Source organism: Trachinotus anak, unplaced genomic scaffold (genome assembly GCF_046630095.1).
Source record: "Trachinotus anak isolate AG129_WGS33_773 ecotype Australia unplaced genomic scaffold, CSIRO_AGI_Tana_v1 ptg000007l, whole genome shotgun sequence".
NCBI lineage: Eukaryota > Metazoa > Chordata > Actinopteri > Carangiformes > Carangidae > Trachinotus > Trachinotus anak.
Window position 1 is genome coordinate 8,245,297 of NW_027273858.1, and position 20,474 is coordinate 8,265,770.

General features: G+C 40.6%; 1 protein-coding gene across 1 annotated transcript; it reads right to left on the reverse strand.

Moving 5' to 3' along the window:
* Nucleotides 1-1,611: 1,611 nt before the first annotated feature.
* Nucleotides 1,612-20,392, reverse strand: pibf1 (progesterone immunomodulatory binding factor 1). Its single transcript, XM_071480243.1, has 18 exons — nt 19,569-20,392; nt 19,267-19,367; nt 18,443-18,641; nt 18,190-18,309; nt 17,021-17,154; nt 16,218-16,326; nt 15,999-16,118; nt 15,838-15,899; nt 15,454-15,579; nt 15,031-15,129; nt 10,194-10,359; nt 8,536-8,686; nt 7,742-7,832; nt 7,144-7,246; nt 4,932-5,062; nt 3,448-3,532; nt 2,090-2,269; nt 1,612-1,807 (listed from the first exon to the last, which is right to left on the reverse strand). The coding sequence occupies exons 1-18, from the start codon at nt 19,833-19,835 to the stop codon at nt 1,754-1,756; spliced, it is 2,298 nt and encodes a 765-aa protein (XP_071336344.1). The 5' UTR covers nt 19,836-20,392; the 3' UTR covers nt 1,612-1,753.
* Between the last annotated feature and the right edge of the window lie 82 nt (nt 20,393-20,474).

Sequence of the window (20,474 nt, forward strand, 5' to 3'; positions counted from 1 at the left end):
TAAATACAGCACACGCACCGCCCACAAAACCTTTAAAAAGGCTTTGATCATTCATTCACCGGCCACCGCCCTACGCTCCATCTCAATACATTATCAACACTGTCGTAAAGTGCACACAGGATCGGCCAGACCCCATCCACATCCGTGAAGGCAGTGAAGGTTAAACCCACCTAACAGCTTTAAAAAAAACAAAAAAAAAAAAAAAAAAAACTATTGTTTTGACGATTTTAAGCTTTTATAAAATATCTGTACATTTTGAATGGGCAGCGGCCTGAGAAGTACTCAGATCTTAAAAGTAGTCGTGCCCCTGTTACAAGGAGAAGTCATGCGTTTCAAAACCAAAGGTGAAATCACACATTATGCGGATTTCCATTTAAGAACAATACATATTATTTGGACCATTTAAGTATTATTTTAATGCTGCAAATGGTAAAAGTGGGGCTAATTCTATTTCCTTTATTAGTTGATTATATTATATATTAATAATTTAAATCTAGTAACTACAAACTGAAGCTGACTGATAAAAGTAGTGGAGTAAAAAGTACAGCATTCGCCTCCAAAATTAAGTATTAAGTTGTATCACTGCCTAATTCCCTTATAGACTGTGCTTCCATGTCTACTGTAAACCTTTAAAGGCATACTCTGGATTTAGTGTGTCGCTTACATAAAGTTAGGAGTCTCAAAAGAGACATGTTGAAACAAGAATGGACGACAGTATTTCATTCATTCATTTCTTTTTCAGAAAGATCCTGCTGAGCCACAGACATTATTCAACAGGGTGAGAGGTGCTTCTAGTGACAAGTCAAACGAACTTCATCTGCAAAATATGATAGTAAGGGATCTCAAATAGTTTAAGTTAAAAGAACTACCTTGGATAGTACAGTAGATGGTGTTGTGGTGTTGTCAACATTATGTACAAAGCATAAAATCGTATGTTTATCACACCTTGGACAGTTTATTATGGGATATAACTTGTGCAAAGGCAACTAACAAATAAAAGGAGCCTGCAAATATGTGACACATTTTGCACTGTACATGAATTGGCAGGTCATACAAGTGACAAGCACAGTTTTTAGAGCTAATTCTAATATATTGTTTGTATTAGTTATTCAATATAACATGAAAATAAGGCGGTGTCTTGTGAAGTATTGTAGGCTCACTTAGAAAAAGCATTCAAGTAAAAAGGGGGGAAAAAAACTGATGAAAAGTAAGAAACCAGCTTTACAGCAGCCCCCTGGCCAAGTTTAATACGACACCGATAAGAACATGGTCTGAAATGATAAAGGTATGCCTGCTATGTCTATATTTAAAGCCAAAGGAGCCTCTGCTAGTGCAAATCAAAGGCTAAAGTTCCTGCAATGCTGTTTGTCTGTGGCCACCAGTATCTGCAAACCTGGAAAAGATGAGAAAATAATGATAGACAGACCTAATAAAACAGACCGCTGCCAAGAAAGAGGAATTTTTGGGCAGTCAGTTAGCTAGGAATGTGTACCCCGTGGAAGGTAGTACTTCTGATTTTGGACCAGTACGCAGAGAATTTATCCTCTGAACGATACGTAAGCAAGGATGAGAACAAACGAAAGACACAAAAAAAAAACACTTGGACACCAGTAACAGTTTCTACTTTTATATTTCAAAAGCCGTTGAAATTTGAAGTGTAATTTACAAGTTTAAAATACAAACATCTTGATAAAACATAAGATTGTTAAAACCCTGAGTGACAATTAATATGAGTACTAACACAACTGACTATTCACTTGGGTTTCTGCTTCAGCTTTTGGTACCAGTCAGGAACTTCTTTATTGGTCTGCAAATGACAGAGACAGAAAAATGATGGTTAAAAAAGTCTGATGTCACAACAGCAGGAGCTCTTGTCTGGATTCACCTGACTTTTTGATGATCCTTGGATACATATACTACAACATGTCTTTGCTCAGCTGATTGCACTGAAAAGCTCAAATGAAACCAAATGTCAGAAGAACTATTTATTATTTCCTGACAACCTTTACTGCTCCTTTGTCTGAACTTCTGTCCAGGCAGGTTAAGATGGTGTGACTCATACAAGGGTGTTGCCAAGTTTGACACTTACAAATACAGTGGGTTTCGGCTTGTTTGGCGACTCTTCTTCTGTGGTCCTGTTAGTACGTTTTGCCTGCTGTTTTCCCACACCAGAAGTCCTGACACTGGTTTTATCTGTTTCCAACAGGTCTAGAGCGTCTCCCTGTCTGGACCGCATGCTGATCAGGACCTGCTTCATCACTGCCAACTCCTGGAGAATCACATGGTTCATCAAAATAAGGACATGAAAACAAGGGAAAAACAACAAACAGGGATCTTTATGAGAAATAACTGGGAGTGTAGCATCCAAAAGGCCAAGATTCTCAGCTAAATCACCAGGTCATGTTTTAACAGAAATTATGCCACTAGAATTCAAACAGGGGTGAACTAAAATTCATGTATTATGACATAAAACATGATGACAGAATATTTTAAGATAATACTTTTTCAACATTTTGTCGCAGCTGAACTCTTGGGGACAAACTGTGGGACAACTTGCAATAAGCTCAACAAGCCCAAGGGTCTGCAGGGGTGGCAGCAGGGCAGAGGGGAGAACTCTGGGCCATGTCACGGTTCTATTTATCACCCCTGAGGACATGAGCCCAGGCATGTCACACACACGCACGAGCACACACACACACACACACACACAAAAATCCACACATAAACACACACGCACCCTGGTGGCATCCCAAGCAGCCAAGCTGAGGAACAGCTGTCTATGACAGGGCACATACTTCGTACAGCAAACGGCTGGCTTGGGGGGGCGGGGGCACTCCCATGTACACGCAAATACGCGCACACGCAATCTTGAAGGAAACATTGCAATACAGTGCAATAAAATGTCTGGTATCGTTATCCGAAGCCGCTTCGTTTTAAGTTTCAAAAGCAGAGCTGCAATGAAAATCAGCAACTATTTTAATGATTGTTTGTCCTTTTACAAGCAAATACTACAAACATTTAATTGTTCCTGATTCTCAAATGTGAGAATTAGCAGCTTTTCCTTATCTTCAATTAAAAATTAAATTAAATTAAAAGAAGACATTTCTTTGGGCTCTACGGAATTGTGATGGCCATTTTTAAAGAGTTTTCTGATGTTTTATACACCGTTAGCTGGAAAATAAGCTTTAAGCTTTTCAGCCATAATGAAAAAGGGGTTCATATCATTCCATTGCTACAAATTGAAGAATGGAGAAAAAGCAGAACTAATTGAATCTGTGTGTTTACCAGAATTTCCCATTTCCCATTATATTGAAATGACCCAGTATGCTGAGATACAAAGAGTGACACTGAAAACAGCTTTTACAGCTGCATAACATCAAAGTGGAAAATATCTAACAGCTACACAAACAGCTGACATCCAGCAGCAAACATCATTTTCATACGTACCTCTCGATGGTTGAGGAGTCTCTCGAGGTCGGCGGCCATGTTGTTTTTCACCTGTTGCAGAGCAGTCCGTTCTTTCCTAAGAGAACTGGTGTTACATCCGAAAACAGGTGCAGAGATCAGAGCTTAAGTTAATAGACAAATATTACTTTACTTACCACAAGTTGTGAATACTGTATCACAGTATTCTGGTTACTTGTGAGGTCATGTGAAACTTGTTGAACAAGCTCCTCCTGTGACTCACTGACGGTTTATGTGATTCATTAAGGCAGGATATTTCAAGCTTGTTGTTTAATATATTCTATACAGTCGATGTCCATTGTTAGTTAGAATGTGTTTTACTTTGCTTTAGTATGGGGTTAGGGTTGGGTCACCTCAGATCAGGTGTATGGGTGTGATGTGCATTGTAATTTGAATGTTGTTTCATCTGTGTGACTGTGTGCTAAGTATGGTTTAACTGGAAAAAGAAAAAAAAACTATAGACTATAACTCAATCAATCTAAATGGCAGCAGTTTGGTTTCCTTGCACTGAGAGCATGAATCACTGCTATAAAACCATCAATAGCCAAATAATAATTTGAACATGACTCAAGAATTTCTAAAACATACTAAATGAGCAATTGTTTCTTTAAAGCTTTTCTTCAGGTTTGTGAGTCGTATAGGCTGTGAGAAAAAGTTAAGCTCCCGACAGTACTGTCCAAGTGTTTTTCCTAAGGCTGTGTAACGTACAAGCAGGAGCTTGTAATGGTGGAGCAAACCATCTCGCAAATCTTGAAATCTCGGTAGCCTGATCACCTTTTACTGAGAACTTTGAAAAAAAAAAAAAAAGAAAAAAGAGAGAGATCCCAGATCTTCCTACACTGACTGCTGATTTGAGCTGAGGGAATTTTCATCCCCAAACAAACAGTGAATATAATTAACACTTAAGACAGAGAGCCTGCAGTATATAAAGCGAGAATCTCCTGAGCTGCGTTTCTGCTGTCAACAGAAAGCACTGCACAGCCACAGGATAACTTCAACACCTCTGTCGGATGGGGAGGCTTGAGAAGCTGGGGAGCATTTTAAAAGGATTTTTTTTTTCAGTGCTCTCCTGCTTGCCCCAGGTGAGCGCTTGGTGGTAGTAAGCAGCAAGAGAAAACCTGCAATCTGTCAATTTGCATATTTCTCGGGTAAAAATACAGAGGGGCACAGAGGGGATTTAGGTCAGTGCCAGGTAGCTGTTAGTGTGCCGAAACACTCGTTTACTGGGCATAGACAAACACACGAATGTTTGCCCAAAGACAGAATGAACTAGGCGAGATAACGACAGAAGATGACATTGGAAGATATAGCAGAAGACGCCCAAGGGTGGGGAGGTATGGCCTGTTGCCATGATGAGTAAATTGCAAGGAATATAATGTAAAAAATTTAACTGACAAGGAGGCTTGGCATGCAAGGCAGAGGACCTGGTGGTCTTCAATTTAAAATGTGTGTTTCCGTACATGTACCTGACATCATCCTCGAGCAGGGTGATACGCTCCTTCAGCGTGCTGATCTGCGCATCCCTTTGTCTCACCGTCTCAATCAGGAAGCTGTAGGGCTGCTGCGTCTGCTTTAACAGCTGGTTCGCTGCCAACAACTGAGAAACAACACATATATTTGCATAAGAGCAATCACAAGAGCACTTACTTCGCCTACACAATGTCATGTCAACCTGGATTCGTTTTTTTTTTTCCCTCCCCTTAATAATTCACCTAAAACTCAGATCTACATTTTTGTGCGTCTCTACAAACTGTGCAGCGAAACACAACTGAACAAAAACTGACGTTACGTCCAGTTAATATCATAAAATAGTGACTTTTTAAAAATTCTTCTTTCCATTCTTTATTTAGAGGATAAGTGAGATCATTTCACCAATTACAGAGAAATAGCTGTGCAGTTACAAAATATGAGAAGTGTGCAGCAGATGAACTGCATGACCAAAAACCCTTCCCTTCTCATATACACATATATATACACATACACATACACATACACACATATATATACAATTGAGGTGATACAGTGAATAGTGAAATTCTGTCGATATTTGTGAATGACTTTTGAAGCGACAACCAAAGCTAAGATTTCCTTATCTCTGACATCCTTGTCTCTGAAGGGGTGGCTTCAGTGCTCATAAATGTAAGTTTTTATGAAGGCGTATCTATGTTGTATCCTTTTTTATTAAAAGCATTTAAATTAGAGATGAAGATATCAAGTGGGAGTTCAATGAAAATCCCCAATCTTAACAACCTCCGTCTTGCAAGCACTGACAGAAAAGCACCTCTGTAGTGTTTTAACGATCCCTCATACAAGAGTGCACATTCTAATCTGTACCTAATGCAATATTACTCAGTCAGTATCATGTTTAAAATCAGTGAAACAATAGATAAAGTTTGGTGGGTTGTTACACATTAAACCACTTTTATAGCCAGCGAGTAATGAGTAGAACTGGGTGGGAGGGTAAGGACAATAGTTAGTTAGTCAGTGCATCTGTGTGGGTGGTTAAATGGTTAACACCCTTGCCTTTTCCATTGAATGGGAAGTATAATTTTTCACCCTTTCCTTTCATACTCGATGAATCATGAGGTATTCTGTACAAGTGCCAGTAAGTCACAGCTGACAGGTGAATGCCTGGCTTATTTAGTCTCAAATCTGCCCAGCCTTTCTATTCTGTCTTGCAAAATCTCTCCTCTCATTGAGATTATGATAAGGAACAAGAAACATACACGCACACTGGCTGCCGGAGCTGTCAGTCTCATCATTCCAAACCTTACTGGATGATTTTTTAGCATCAGAGCACAAATAGTAGACATGTGACTTCACATACAGTCACATACAGACAAAATACACACACCCTAAATTAAAGTCTTAGAGTCGAACACACGGTCTTAGTGTTGAACACACATGCACATGGTGTGCCAAGCACAACAAAAGCCTCAATGATTGCTGCAGTGAGTTGTTGGGAGAGTGAAGAGCATGGCCGTCACGGTTTTTGGCAGTGTTTCCCACTCTGTCAACAGGTGTGACAGGTACTAAGACTCCAACTTCTCACTCTTCTCATGTAAGGTCTGCGGTGTCTGCTGTCTGCTCTCAAACAACCTGTCATTTTCCTGACACGAGTTTAAAGGTAGATATTTGACAGGACCATAGTTAAACTCGGACAAAGAAATTGTGGGCATACTCCCATCGCTGAGTCCTGAAGTGCGTTTAATGATATACAGTATGTGGTGACCAACCTCACAAGCTGCTCAGTTTCAATTTCTTGTGGTCATTTTTTCCTAGGGAAAAGCCACTCCAAGTGTGTGTGCCACGGCTGAGTCTGTCTTTAAGAGAGCAATTAGATGTGCTCTCGCCACTGACTTTCAGCGCAGAGAGCCGTGTGATGAAGGTAAACGGCGGCTGATGAGAGAGGAGCCACCGACCTTGGCTCTGTGATAATGACTCTATAATGTCATCATAGCTAAAAGCCAGGTGAAATAAATCATTATGACTTTCATAGAAATAACCATAGTCTGAGTTGCTATGGGAGATTTGTGATTGTGGAAAAACAAGTGTATGTTCCAACTACTTTTAGTTCTTTGAGCTTTAAAAGTTTTTTTTAAACATTAAATTAAACTTAGTCCAGTTGATGATGATCTTCCACAGGCAAACACCCCCCTGGATGTTGTATGTGTTTACCTCTTCAGATATCTGTCCTGTCTGGGACATGTGTCTCTCCAGCTCTCTCCTCAGTGATGTGTTCTGCCTCTCGAGCTGCAGCACCCTGCGGGCCAGGTGAACGCTGCACAACAGCCACCACAAAACACAGTTATGGAAATTCCAAAACATGACCACACCAGTAAGTTTACACAAGTGTGTATTTCCATATTATGTCACTCACAGTTAATGTAGCCATGAAAGTTGAGATCAAGGGTTTTGGCAGCGCGTGCACGTTTCAAATCAAAGACTGTGTTGAATGACGTGCAAGTGCTTTAATGAATTTAATTCACCAATTAAGGACAAGAAGCAGGAGAGTGTCAGCTGATATAATCAATGCAGGCTTCAGGATACTGGAAAAGGTGTTTGAATGTTTTATGAGGTAGTCAAGACGTTCAAAATTTTCTTTTGTTAGGTGTTAAGAATGTCCCAGAATGCATTTTGTTGAGAAAAGCTGAATATGAAACATGAAAATACACAATAAAACCAAAATTACTGTAAGGTTTTTTATGTGTAAACTCAACACTTGGGTTTTATGAAGAGATTTCTCTCACAATATGTTCTCTCCTCAGTACTTTACCTCTGCTTTAGTCGTCTTTTGGCTGTTGTGGGAACATTGGCTCCGTAGCCGTACGAGAACAAAACTCTCTCTGCCTCCTCTTCATTCTCAACTGGCAACAGACAGGAACACAAATACTGTCAACACATCTAGAAGACCATTACAACCATGTGGCAATGTGAGGCTGTTTCAGGGCTTCTGCAGAATCCAATTCAACGCATTTTTTCACAGTCATGAAGGTATCACAGAATAAAAACCAGCCCGGATAAGACATACAATTATTTACCAATAGCATGATTTTATTGACACATATTTTTGTCAGTACCTCCCAGCTGAATATAACTATAGTTCCTAATTACATCATTAATTGCTCATTAAAGTTGACCTCTGTAAGCAGTCAAAATGTTTGGATAAATGAAGGGGTGGATTAACCAGTTAAACGACATCTGCAGATGAAACTTAAGACTTTTTAATACCTTCTACAGCCTTTTTTGTATTACAATGCTCTTTACAGCTTTTCACCACTTTTCAAGACCTGCAGTCTGTAGTAAAATTCTGTTGTCTTGCACATCTTTTTATTCTGTTCTATTCGGTCTCCCAATACACCTCTCCAACAGCAATTACTGAATTTCCCTACATCTTAATCCAATATGATGCTATTTGTAAATTCTATTACACACATTCTCTGATGCCAGACTCCTATTCAATTATCTGAAAGGTATCAGTGTCAGTGTTTGTTTGTGCTTTTATCTTTCTGACTTTTCAGTAATGTGTGTAATGTAATGGGCACCGCAAAGCTAATGCTATGTTCTTACTTTCAGCAGCCTGCATAGTGACTTGGTCCAACTCTTGCTCCAGCTTTTCGTACGTCTCCAGGCGAGAAGCCTGCTCGGCATTCTGAGCCTGCAGCTCCGTCACCCGCTTCTCTGATGACGTCTGCAGTCTGTAAAACTCCTGAGTGAGGAGCTGAGAGACATGCGGAGAGAGAGAGAGAGAGAGAGAGAGAGAGCTTCAAATTGTGTTTTACTGTCTTCGGATGTTACTTAGACAAAAAGAAAATACAATGTTGAAACAGCATTGAAGTGCTATTTATCAGCTAAGCTGGCGTTCTTAATTTTTACGGCAATTTGAATAATTGAAAAGCATTTCATGTTATTCACACTAAAAAAAGATCAACAAAACTGTTCTTAGTCTTTCAGAGTTGGTAACTGTGAAAATCCTTCACTAGAAAATGTTTCACCGTCACTATTCACCATTCTTCATTTTCCCACACTGGAAAAGGAAGAAAGGTAAAAAGGAAAAATCCTCTAAATGAAAGAACTTTAATCCCAAAATGGCTTTAAACCTCACGGTTATGAAGAACTGGAACAAAATCAAAGCTGAACAACTCTAATGTCAAAACCTGAATGATCTCTTCATTCACTGTGTTTTTAAAAAGGACAAAACATCCTTTTTCTTCCAAGATAATGTGCAATGCATCATTATTCCATGTTTGTCCAACTGGCAAGCATGACGGGGTTAAATCCAGGTGAAGAGGTGGAACTCCGCTAGGTCCATCCAGACATCAAGAACAATCTGCACTCAATTAACTTCTTGTATAAACGGGTGTGCTATAGTGGACAGAGATAATAATTCCACCATTGGACAGACATACAAAGACTGAGAAGACATATTCCTGAGAGTGGAACATTAACCTTTAAGGGCTATGAATTTAAAGGTCTGTAGTGCATTTAATTCATGGGATCTTTGCAGCAAGTACTTTACTGTCTTTCCTCATTTTAGTGCAGAACCTTGAAACTTTGATTTAAGAAACACTTTAGGTGACAATCTGTAATTCTGAGCAGGAAGAAAAGGGAATAGTTTTACTGAGGTTGACTCTATAATTTTCTGTGATGGACGTACCCCGGGCCTCCACAGAGCTGCACTGAGCCTGTTTAAAAAATGCTGGGGAGAATAAGTGACTATAATAATTCATGCGATGCCTGTCACAATCTGAGTAAAGCATTTATCGTGTCACGTGCAGCAGAATTTGCTCCAGGTATAGAACCAACAATTGCACCTGGACCACAGAGGAACATCAGGAATACTGTCGCACTGCTTTTTCACAATACTGCGTCACTTTCTCTAATACACGAATGTGCCATCAAAAACGACATGCTAACAGAAAATGACTGAAGACCTACACTACATGCAAGTGTAATGACTGATGATTTTCTATTTCTTTGCCAGTTACAGTGATTACTGTTTCCTGTTAAAAATGTTGATAACGGGGCAAAGGGGGATTCATGCATGACGAGTGTGATTCTTTCAAGTTTTTAGTTGTATTTTGTAAGTTGTATTATTTAATATCCATTAAAACATCGAAATTGATCGTCAATCCTTCTGACCTACAAACAAAAGACTAATGTTAATAGGCTACAGTCCCAGTAACTAGTAAAACCTTGTCTCGTCTTTGCCTTTATGTTTCATGTACCTCCAGCTTCTTCTGCTGTTTCTCACACTCCACCTGGCACTGGGCGAGAGCCTTGGCCGTCTCTTCCTTGACCATCTGAGCGCGCTCAGCTTCGAAGGAGTGCAGCTTGGCCTGGCTGGACAGTTCGGCCATGCGGCTGTCAGTGCCCAGCTGGAGCTGACGAAACCTGCATGGAGACACACAGATGGACACGCACGTCAATAGATATGAATGTGAGTAGGTGTGTTTAAAAAAAAAAAAAAAAAAAAAAAGTGAGATTGTGTGTTTTGGTGCAGACAGATGTATGAGGATGAGTGGAGTTAATGAAGCAGCTGCATCTGACACTGACAGTAAACTCAGCTCTTGACTCTTTGTTGAACTTAGACATGCAATGCTGCAATGTCTCTGTTCCAACAGATATAGTTACATTTTGTTTGTTTTGAAACTGGCAATGAAGCGATTATTTGTTGTGCAGTGAACAACTTTTGAGTTTTTTGTGTTCAAACTGTTCAGTGGCACCTAATAACTTGGCAGCTACAGTCACCCAGCAGGAAAGCCAAGTCTTAAATCATCTGGTGACAGAAGAGTATTTCTCAATGGTGCTCGCAGCGATGTTTGCTCTTATTTGATCTTCTATGATTCTTGTTGGCAGCTAGAGAAAGGTATTTTGACTTAAGTGTGTAGTAATTAGAAAAGAAAAGACGAGACAGAATGTACCGACAGTTTCTGTTTTCAGATGGTACGATTCTACGTGTAGTTAAAGCCTTGTCACATAAATACGTGAATGAATGAGGAAGCTCGCACACAACACACAACACAGTTAGAAGCACCTTGTTTTGAAAAAAGAAAATACTTTTTTATCAACATTATGCTCTGGGAAATTATGAAGGGTGTTCTTCATTTTCAGATATTTTATAGACTAAACAAAAAAAAAATCAACAGCTCAACAAAAATGAAAATAATCATTTACTGCCCTCAAAGTAAAACAAGGAATGGAAACGTTTTTTCCAGCCGATTGCTCCTCCTCAGGCAGCTTTCGAGCACGCACACACACACACACACACACTTCATCAAGCCACAGAGGTTGGTTGGATAATATTAATAACTCTCGATTACAGCTGACCTGATGGGATTTCATCATCCATAGAGCACAGGCCTGAGCTGTGTGCTCACAGGGACAGACATGTACACATGGCTGACATTTTATGCCTTCTTTTATTAATGGCGGCTGCAATCTAGATGCAAAGAAGCAAAATACTCCTAAAAAAGTGTAACGTACTTTTCCAGAGGAGAGTAGTCAGCCATGTTCTTTCTCTGTCCTTTCAAATGCCAGTTTTACTGAAAATATTCACAGCTTCAGTAAGTATGAGCACATGACTCAGGGCAAGTCAGGCAAGTCTGTTACAACAACTTTACATTTGCTAGAGAGGTGGAAATGGAAAACCGTACTTAATACTTTGTTTTGGACAAGTTGATCATCGTATCTGACATTTTGAAACAGAGCACTCTATGCTACTATCATCTGACGCCATTTCAGGCTTGTCCGCCTCATTCTTTGCCCCAAAATAGGGGCATGCGTGGGGTTAGGTGTTAAGGGCTTGCAGCTCGCATCTGTCGTTGCTGGCTTGCGATGCGATGCACAGAGGGAATGTGATCGCAGCAGAGAAAGAGTGCAAGGGAGAGTGTGTATGAAAAGACCAACAGCTGGTGGTTTGGATTTAAAGAAATGACTGGCATGTAGTAGTAACCCAGGACAGGGACACTACTACTGGTGCTGCTGTGTGTGTGTGTGTGTGTGTGTGTGTGTGTGTGTGTGTGTGTATAGAGTGGCAAGAAGAAGTAAGTGAATCATTTGTAAATATCTTCATTTATGCATAAATTTGTCTTCACGTATGCTCAGATCTTCATCCAGGTTACAATAATGAACAAAAAACAATCTATTTTAACGACAAACACACAAATCACAATAACATTGGAGCTACTTTGACTCGCTGATTTGCATAAAGCTGGACAGGGTTACAAAGTGATATTCATCAGTCCACAGTCAGACATAGTGTCGGACAGTTCTGTGGCTGCTCTCCCTAGAAGTCAGCGTCCAGATAACATGACTCCAAAAGCAGAACGCAGATTGGTCAGTGTGGTAATAATGAAGCCCAGAGTAACTGGAGCTGACCGACATCTCTGTTCATGAGTCTACCATACACTAATCACGGTGGATGGTTGGATGGAGCATGTTGTCCATGGACACCATGGAGGAAGCTGCATCTTTCCAAAAAAATACATCACATACATGCCTTGAGTCAGCCAAAGAACAGGCTGACACTCCACAATGCTGATAGACAATGTTTTCTGGACTGATGAAACTAAGGTTGGATTGATGGAGGAACATGCAGCAGCATGTATGGGGTTAAAAAATGCACTGCATGCCAATAACATCCCAGTATTGAAGTAGGGTGGAGGGAGCATCATGATTTGGGGCTTTTGGGGCTGCCTCTAAGCCTGGACAGCTCAACATCATCAAGGAGAAAATGGATTTTTGATTACTGTGACATTAGTTTAAGCATGTTCTGTCTGTCTACACTTGGAACTCAGATGAAGACCAGATTGCATTTTGTCACCAAATCATGCAGAAAACCAGGTCATTCCAGAGCATTCATTTACTTTTTCTTGCCACTGTGTGTGGATCCCCCTCTGCCTGCTGCAGACACAATACTGAAAGTTAAGGTTTTTTTGTTTTTTTTATAAAGGCCCAAAGTATTGATACATGAACAAAAATTAAGACATGCTGTGTAAACATATTTCTCTATATGATTCCTCTCAATACTTAAACTATGTGTGTGTGACAAGAAAAGTCAAGTTGCACATCATTTGTTCATATAAGACAGACATGTATGTACGCAACAGAACGGGCTACATTGTTCAGGAGGATGACTGAAATATCTCCCCAAATAAGAAAAACAAATCAGACTGTAAGTGTGTGTGTGTGTGTGTGTGTGTGTGTGTGTGTGTGTGTGTGTGTGTGTGTGTGTGTGTGTGAGAGACAGGACTCACAATATATCTGTTGCAATTTCCATGCAAGATTTGAAACTTCCTACAAGGCCATGACCCGGAGGCACCTTTCCAGGCTATACTGACAAAGGTGTTGTTGCCTGGAGCAGAAACAGGGACTAACAACTTTCACTCAAATCACTAAGAGTAAGTGTGGAAGTGGGAAATTACTAAAAAAAAAGCAACAAAAAAACAACAAAAAAACCCAAAACAAACAAACATTGGAAACCACAAAAGAATCACGGTCAAGTTCGCTTTTTCAGGAGCAATAAAAAGTTTCCAGAATCTATTTTAAATCATCAGCCAGTTCTTCAACATATAAATTGTCATCAGATAAATAAATATACAATATCATGTCTTTCACTTTGCATTCAACCTGTGCTGACAGCCCAGAGGGGCAGGCAACCAGTGACACCAGCTGGTTCTAAACTGACCTCCAGTGAACTCCATGTGACCCTCTGACCCCTCCCTTGAAGCAAAATGTTCATGTGATCTTTAGTAAGAGATGGGAAGCCACAGCCACCAAAGGCCTGCCACACCCACAACATGTGCTAATGGCAGACTGCTGCAGGCTCACACATCAGCATCGGACCAAGAACGAGCTTTCAGGGAAATTCCAAGGAAGTCAAGCTGATTATGAGTTTAAATTAGAATCAAATAATACGCAAATTTAGAACTTAATCTCTAATAACCACAGCAAGGATTCTGGCTTGGGATTTGGCCACCTCCCACACACACACATAACACGCTAACACTTTGATGAGAGTCCAACAAAGACAAGGAATGAATTCAAAATATGATGTGGTGTACTGTGACAACAAAAGAACTGTACCAACTGGCCCGAGTTTTCTTGACAGTTTAACCGCTGCCCCCAGGCCAAGCTCCTTAACTTTCTCTGCTACATAGCCTATTAACTGTGCACCCAGGAAGTAACCTACATTTAAGTGCAGCACATGTAGTTAAGAGCATTTGACTCCCAAAGCACCCCCAGAGCTGTTGAACATGGTGTTTGCCTACATGCTACATTATGTCATACACCAATGATGATGTAATCCTTCTTGATTCTTTATTCACTATAGTATCTAAAAGTGGCCTGTGTAACTCAGTCTCCAGATTGATTTTATATCAAGAATAAAACTGCATGTTAGTCTAAACAGCAGCTTTCAGTGGTGTAAATTACAAATACATGTACTTAAGTTACTTTGCTGATGCAGATTATTAAACTATTAAACTGGCCAGTCTGCATGAGAAGTATATTTACACTCAGTACTTGATGTATACTTTGATGCTAATAAATACATAATTTTGAACCACGTTAAAAGGGCTGGTTCACCCAAATTAAAAAAAAAAAAAAAATAATAATTCCCACCTAGTCCTGCTGGGTATCTAACCATCCACACTGTTGCACACAGGTTTGGTTTTATTTGTCTGTGTTTTCAGGTCTGTGTCTCTTTGTTTTCTGCCTCTGTCCCAGTTTACTGAAAATGAACGTATCATTTTATAATAAATACACTAAATCCAAACTATCTGCCAGGCTAGATGGCACAGCGAGTGAGTGAAGATGTTTTTTTTTCGTTTGTTTTTTGTAAGTTGGACGAACTGACCCTTTCACTGACACTTCTAACTTTACTGTACAACTTGTAGTCATAGAAGAAAAAGGAAGAGAGGCAGAAAGAGAGAGAAGAAAAAACTAAACGGAACGTAGTTAGCTGTCTGTCAGTGTTTGGTGAAGTATGTCAACAAAGTATGACATAAACTCTGTGGACACATATATCAAATCTGTATGTGTGTTATGGATGGTAAAACTCACTGTTCCAGCAGCTGATCATATCTGGACTGAGTGTCTCTCTCAGCTGCCATTGCTCTGTCTTTCTCCAGAACCGCGTTGTCTCTGGCCTCGCGCAAGTTCCTGGTCAAACACAAACACACAGCAAACACACACATACAGACAGTTAAAGATGACCTCAACAAACAAGGTTTTATTTTTTCATTGTTATGTTGGTTATTTCACTTTCTTTTGATGCCACTGTGAAGTATCTGTGATGATAGCTCTCTCCCTCCTCTTAAATATTTGCATATGCATTATTAAAATTAAAATCATTAGGCTAAACAACAATTAATCTGGCATGTTAAAAAAATGTATGATGTCTGGTTCAAATGTACCCCTGATATTTATTTATAGTTTTTACCAACATACAATTTCTTAAGCGTTGGATTAAAGAAAGACTGATACCTGTTCTCCCTCTCATACATCTCCCTGGAAGTTCTCTGCAGGTTGTCTATTTCCTGAGTGGTTTTCAGCCTGATGTTCTCCAACTCCTCTCTTAACTTGGTCTCGTACTCTGACTTATAGTAGTCTCTGTAATGGAAAGAGGATGAGGAGGAAAAATATGAACAGAGTTATGGAAACAGCATTTTCCCTTGAGACTCTCTTGTTACAGATCAAATCAGAGGTGAGATGGACTGGATCATAGTGTTGCTGGCGGATGAAACCATCAGTGTTAAAATTGGGTGATTTTTACTGGAGACTGATATTATAGGCACAGCTTATGTTGTCCATTTTAAAAACACCGGAATGGTGGCTGATAGTGACTGGTGTGAAACTGCAGAGCCCAACCTGGATGCTACATATTTTTCGTAGGCGTCCTCCCTGGCTTTCTTAGTGTCTTCTAATTGTACCTGGATCACAAAGACAAGAAGTAAGAGCATGTTAGATGACTCCGTCCTACTACTGAATTCCTTTGGTGTTCGACGAGCCTCCCAGCTAACTGTATGCACCTGCAGCCTCTCCAGGCGGTCCTCTTCATGTGCACAGCGGACACTCAGTTCCATGTTCTGCCTGTGGAGGTACTCCTTGTCTTTCTGCAAGAGAGTCACAGACTGCTGCAGTGTTGCCACCTGGAGGACAAGATGAGAAACATTAAAAACTGACAGATGCAATGAATATCATGAAGTCAAACTATGTCACGTGTGTGTGTGTACACATGTCTGAAGCACCTCTTTGCTGAGTGTGTCCTTTTCCCTGGTCAGTGCAGCGTGACTCAAGTCTAGTGTCTCAAATCTCTTCTTTAACTCCTTCAGTTCTGCTTCAAAGTTGTCACGCTCCCTATAAACCACAGTGTAGCATAAAACTTGCAACTTAAGTATCCAGAATTTAAACATAGGGGAAAAAACAGAATTCATTACATTCCACTTGTTAGGTTCAAACACAATTGATTAAAGTAAAAAATATCTCTGAAAAAAATAAACAAACCAAACTAAGTGTTTTGGAGTTTTGTTTTCATGGTGAAGAGAAAATAAATACTTCCATGCAATGACCTAATCAATATCACTAATAAACCAATCAGCTTTTTGCTGCCTGTTATAAACGCCATCTTATATTCCAGACATGCAGAAGATCAATTAAGCTACTCAGTGCATCAGATAGCATATGGTTCGATTACTACTAACTGGTCTATAAATAGCTTATATATTAAACTCTAGATCCCAAAAGGATGGAGGGGTTATGGGAGTAAATATTTATTTCAATATGTAATAAGCAACAAGTTGCTCTTAAATCTTTAGAAGACACCTGTGGTGTGGCCACGTTTTTTCATGGATTGTTCTGGTGTCTCCTTCCAAAGAAACAGCTTAGACCTGTACTGTAGCCTTCCAGGATGCAAAGTTAGTAGCCTGACTTCTCCTCCTCAAATGAGCAGGTGTACAGAGGACTCACTTCTCTCAATCTGTCACACATTCTCTCTCTCACACACACACACACACACACACACACACACACACACACACACACACACACACACCGTTTGAGGTTTGGGTAATTGTCTCGGCGGTAGTCCCCCTCTTGGATCTGCTGTTTGGTGTCGGCCAGCTCTAGGGTCAGTCTCTGGCTCCTCAACTCCAGCTCAGAACGTAGCCGCCGCTCTGTCTCATAGCTCTGTGGATACATATACACAACATTTTCATTGCACAGAGGATTCGTGTTATCAAGTGTACTATGCAAACAGGCATGGTTTTACCTCCACAACAACTTAAAGACTGGAATTCAGCAAAAAGTATCTTGCTCCCTGCTGTTTTAATAGTGACATACAGCTCCTGCAGATTGTCTAATAGCAAATTCATGTAGTGACCATCACATCCTTGTCCTGGAACCATCTGGATGCATCCAAGTGTGAAAAAGAAACAGCAAAAGGCAAAAACCTGTCAATGTCAAAATACTCTGTGGCATTCAAACGACGCTCATTTAGCCTTGTGTCTGTCAAGAAAACATTGTCTCTGCCATTACACCCCCAGCAGCCTGTGTGCCTCGTTTGAGGTTATTTTTTTCTGACCCTGCCTTCAGCTTGTTGCATCATTATCTCATCAATGTGTCATTTATGCCTACAGGGCGACTGCTGACCAAACTGACAGGATGTTTTTTCTTTTCTTTTGTAAATCACACCACTTAAATTCTAAACACCACAGGCTGTGAAAATGCCAATTTCGAGGATGATGTAACTGAAACGTCGTAGCATAAACAGAACACGTTTTAAAGTGACTTCAATCACGTGTCTATTTCCCATTTTCACTTTTAGTTAAAAGGTAACTGAACCTCTTGACCCTTTCAGCACTCTTCATGTCTATGCTTTCTAAATGTGACTCAAGCCCTGGAGGAATGTGTGTTTGTTTAAAGCGTGTTTGAAAAAAGCAGAAAGTGAAAAGCAACAATGCAACTGATTGCTATTCTGGACTTTTGTGCTCACATGAAGAGGATTCAAAAAGCAGTGTTGATAGGCTTCACAAAAACATGTTCATTTGAACTTTAAAGTATACACTCTCTTGAACAGAGATCAAGGAAGAATAGACAGAAATGGGAACAATAATGAACAGGTGAGATAAAGTGCTAAAGGAATAGTCTGTACCTTCATTCATGAAGGAAAACGTGAGAATGCCACGTAGAGGAGTAGCACAAGCGTGAGTATGTGTGTACTACCTCCATCAATGCCATCATCTGGGTCCTGTGTGTATCCAGCTCTTCGGTCAAACTGCCTCTCTTAACACTGAGCTCAGCCAGCTGAGTCCGCAGAGGAGTCACCACCTCATAGAAGCGCATCTGAACACACACAACACAAAGTAAAGTCACCACGTTCCCTGACAGATACAACATGGACTGTATCATATCTTGTCTCTCTCAGTATGGTTCAGCGGGGTGGTGGAGAGATCAGCGAGAGCAGCCCCATACTCACAGCCACATATTCCTGTATGGAGATTTTGTCCTCAGGGAGATCACGCAGCTCCTGGTACCTGTCCTGGGAGATGTCCAGATCCCTGAGAGACCTCCGCAGCTCTCCAGCCTTTTCACACAGCTGCCGGTTCGTCTCTTCCAGCTGCAGCTGTCTGAGCTGGATGGCCTCCATCTCCTGCTTACGCAGAGCCTGCTGCTTCCTAATGACGACAGTCTTTGTTAGCGCAGTTAATATTTGTGCTTTATAACCAACTAATGGGATAGAGACAAGAGAATGAGTTATCTTTGTTTAAACTTTCTTCATGATTCCTACATGTTTGCCTTTTTAAGATTATATACATTTTTAAATATTTAATTACTAAATTATTACTGCACAGTCTCAAAGAAAATTCTGATCAATTTGCATATTTTTCTGTGCTTTTCCAAATTCATGTGCAATTTCAATCTGTACAAGACCTGCAGATAAGGAAATTCAATATATTCCCACACTTAAAACACAGCTGTGCAGAAACCCTGAAATGATGATAGGACAAAATAAAAACCATATCAGGCACCTGCGAGGCTTGTGTCAGGCTGCCATAAGATCACAAAGTCAATAAATCACACGTTACTGGTTGATTGACAGAAAATGAATCAATCAAAAGTAAATTTGTTTATCAACCAAACAGACTACTTGCTACAGCAGTATATCACAATCTTATTACCTTAAAATTCAATTCATAGGTTACACAAGATCTGAAAAGAACTGTTTATTAACAATAACAACTGCATCCCAGTTTTCCTACAGTGTGTAACACTCTCCACCGACGCTTCCACCTTTCTCACCTGTTCTCCTCTGAAGCAAGCTTCAGCTGGTTGTCCAGCCTCAGGGCGAGCAGTTGTTTCTGATGTAGAGCATCATTCAGCCTCTCCTCCAACTCCTCAATCTGAAAAGATATGTTAGGAAACAATCACAGGACTGTTCTTGCAGCAAAGATAATTTTGGAAGTGGTAAGCACTGCAGCTCTAGTCAGTGCTTCCTGTATACTATATAGGAGACGAAACCTGGGGATCAGTGCACATATGCACATAAACACTGCCCATCTTTCTCCTGGATCAAACTGTGCAATATCTCCCCCCCCCTCTACCTTAGACATATGGTCGGCCTTCATGTTGTCTATGATGAGATTCTTCTGAGAAAGCTCGATTTTCAGCAGCTGGACGTTGTGCAGGAGCTCCTTCCTCTCGATCAGCTGGCGGGTCACCTTCTGGGAGCCGCCCCGCTGCTCGTCGGACGAGGACACATCCTCGGTGGTGGGCACCGTTGTCTCCAGGCTGATGTCCTCCGACTCGAGGTCCAGAGAGCTGGAGACGTTGGCTGCTGTCGGCCTCAGCTGCTGCTTCTTGGGAGGCATTTTGTATATTTTTTTCTCTCTCTGTGTCCTCTATTTCTTTAGCTAACCTTAACCACCGAGGCGAGTGAGCCGGTTACAGAGATTACATGAGATTAGAAAGTTAATTCAAGAGACATCGCGATATGTGATACTTTAACGTTAGTTTGCAGCGAGGAGAAACGGAAACAAATCTCGACCTAGCACCACTGTGGCTATCTCTTTCGTTAAAAACACACAGTCAGTTGACTCTTACTTAAAGAAATATAGATATAGAGGCTAACACAGCCTTAACGCCACGACCCGGACCTGACAACCGTGCACAGTGAGTTGTTTTTATTTTCAAGGGTCCCGCTCCGAGTCGCCTGCTAACCGCCAACGGTTCTGGTGCGGCGGCTTTAGCTACAGCACCCTCTGTGGAAATTAACGCACAAATACCATCAACATCCACTCGTCTACTACACATTACACTGTACAGCCATGCAGTACCTCCTCCTAACATATGAGAGGGCGCTATAAAATTAACTATTTCTTATGGGAGCGGCGAACCAGCCTTTCTTCTGCCTTCTTCTGCTTTGTTTTCATGGTACCCACAAGCATTAGATGGCCAACCAAAACTAACCCAGACTCTTAACTTATTTTACATAAATACTGTAAAATATT

Bases quoted from the DNA above. Each gene is read 5' to 3' on its own strand.
- pibf1 (XM_071480243.1), bottom strand. From the start codon at position 19,835: ATGCCTCCCAAGAAGCAGCAGCTGAGGCCGACAGCAGCCAACGTCTCC. The intron at 18,642-19,266 runs GTGAGAAAGGTG...TGTCGTCATTAG, and splicing joins CTTGCTTCAGAGGAGAACAG to GAAGCAGCAGGCTCTGCGTA. The intron at 16,327-17,020 runs GTGTGTGTGTGT...TGTGGTTTATAG, and splicing joins AATTACCCAAACCTCAAACG to GGAGCGTGACAACTTTGAAG.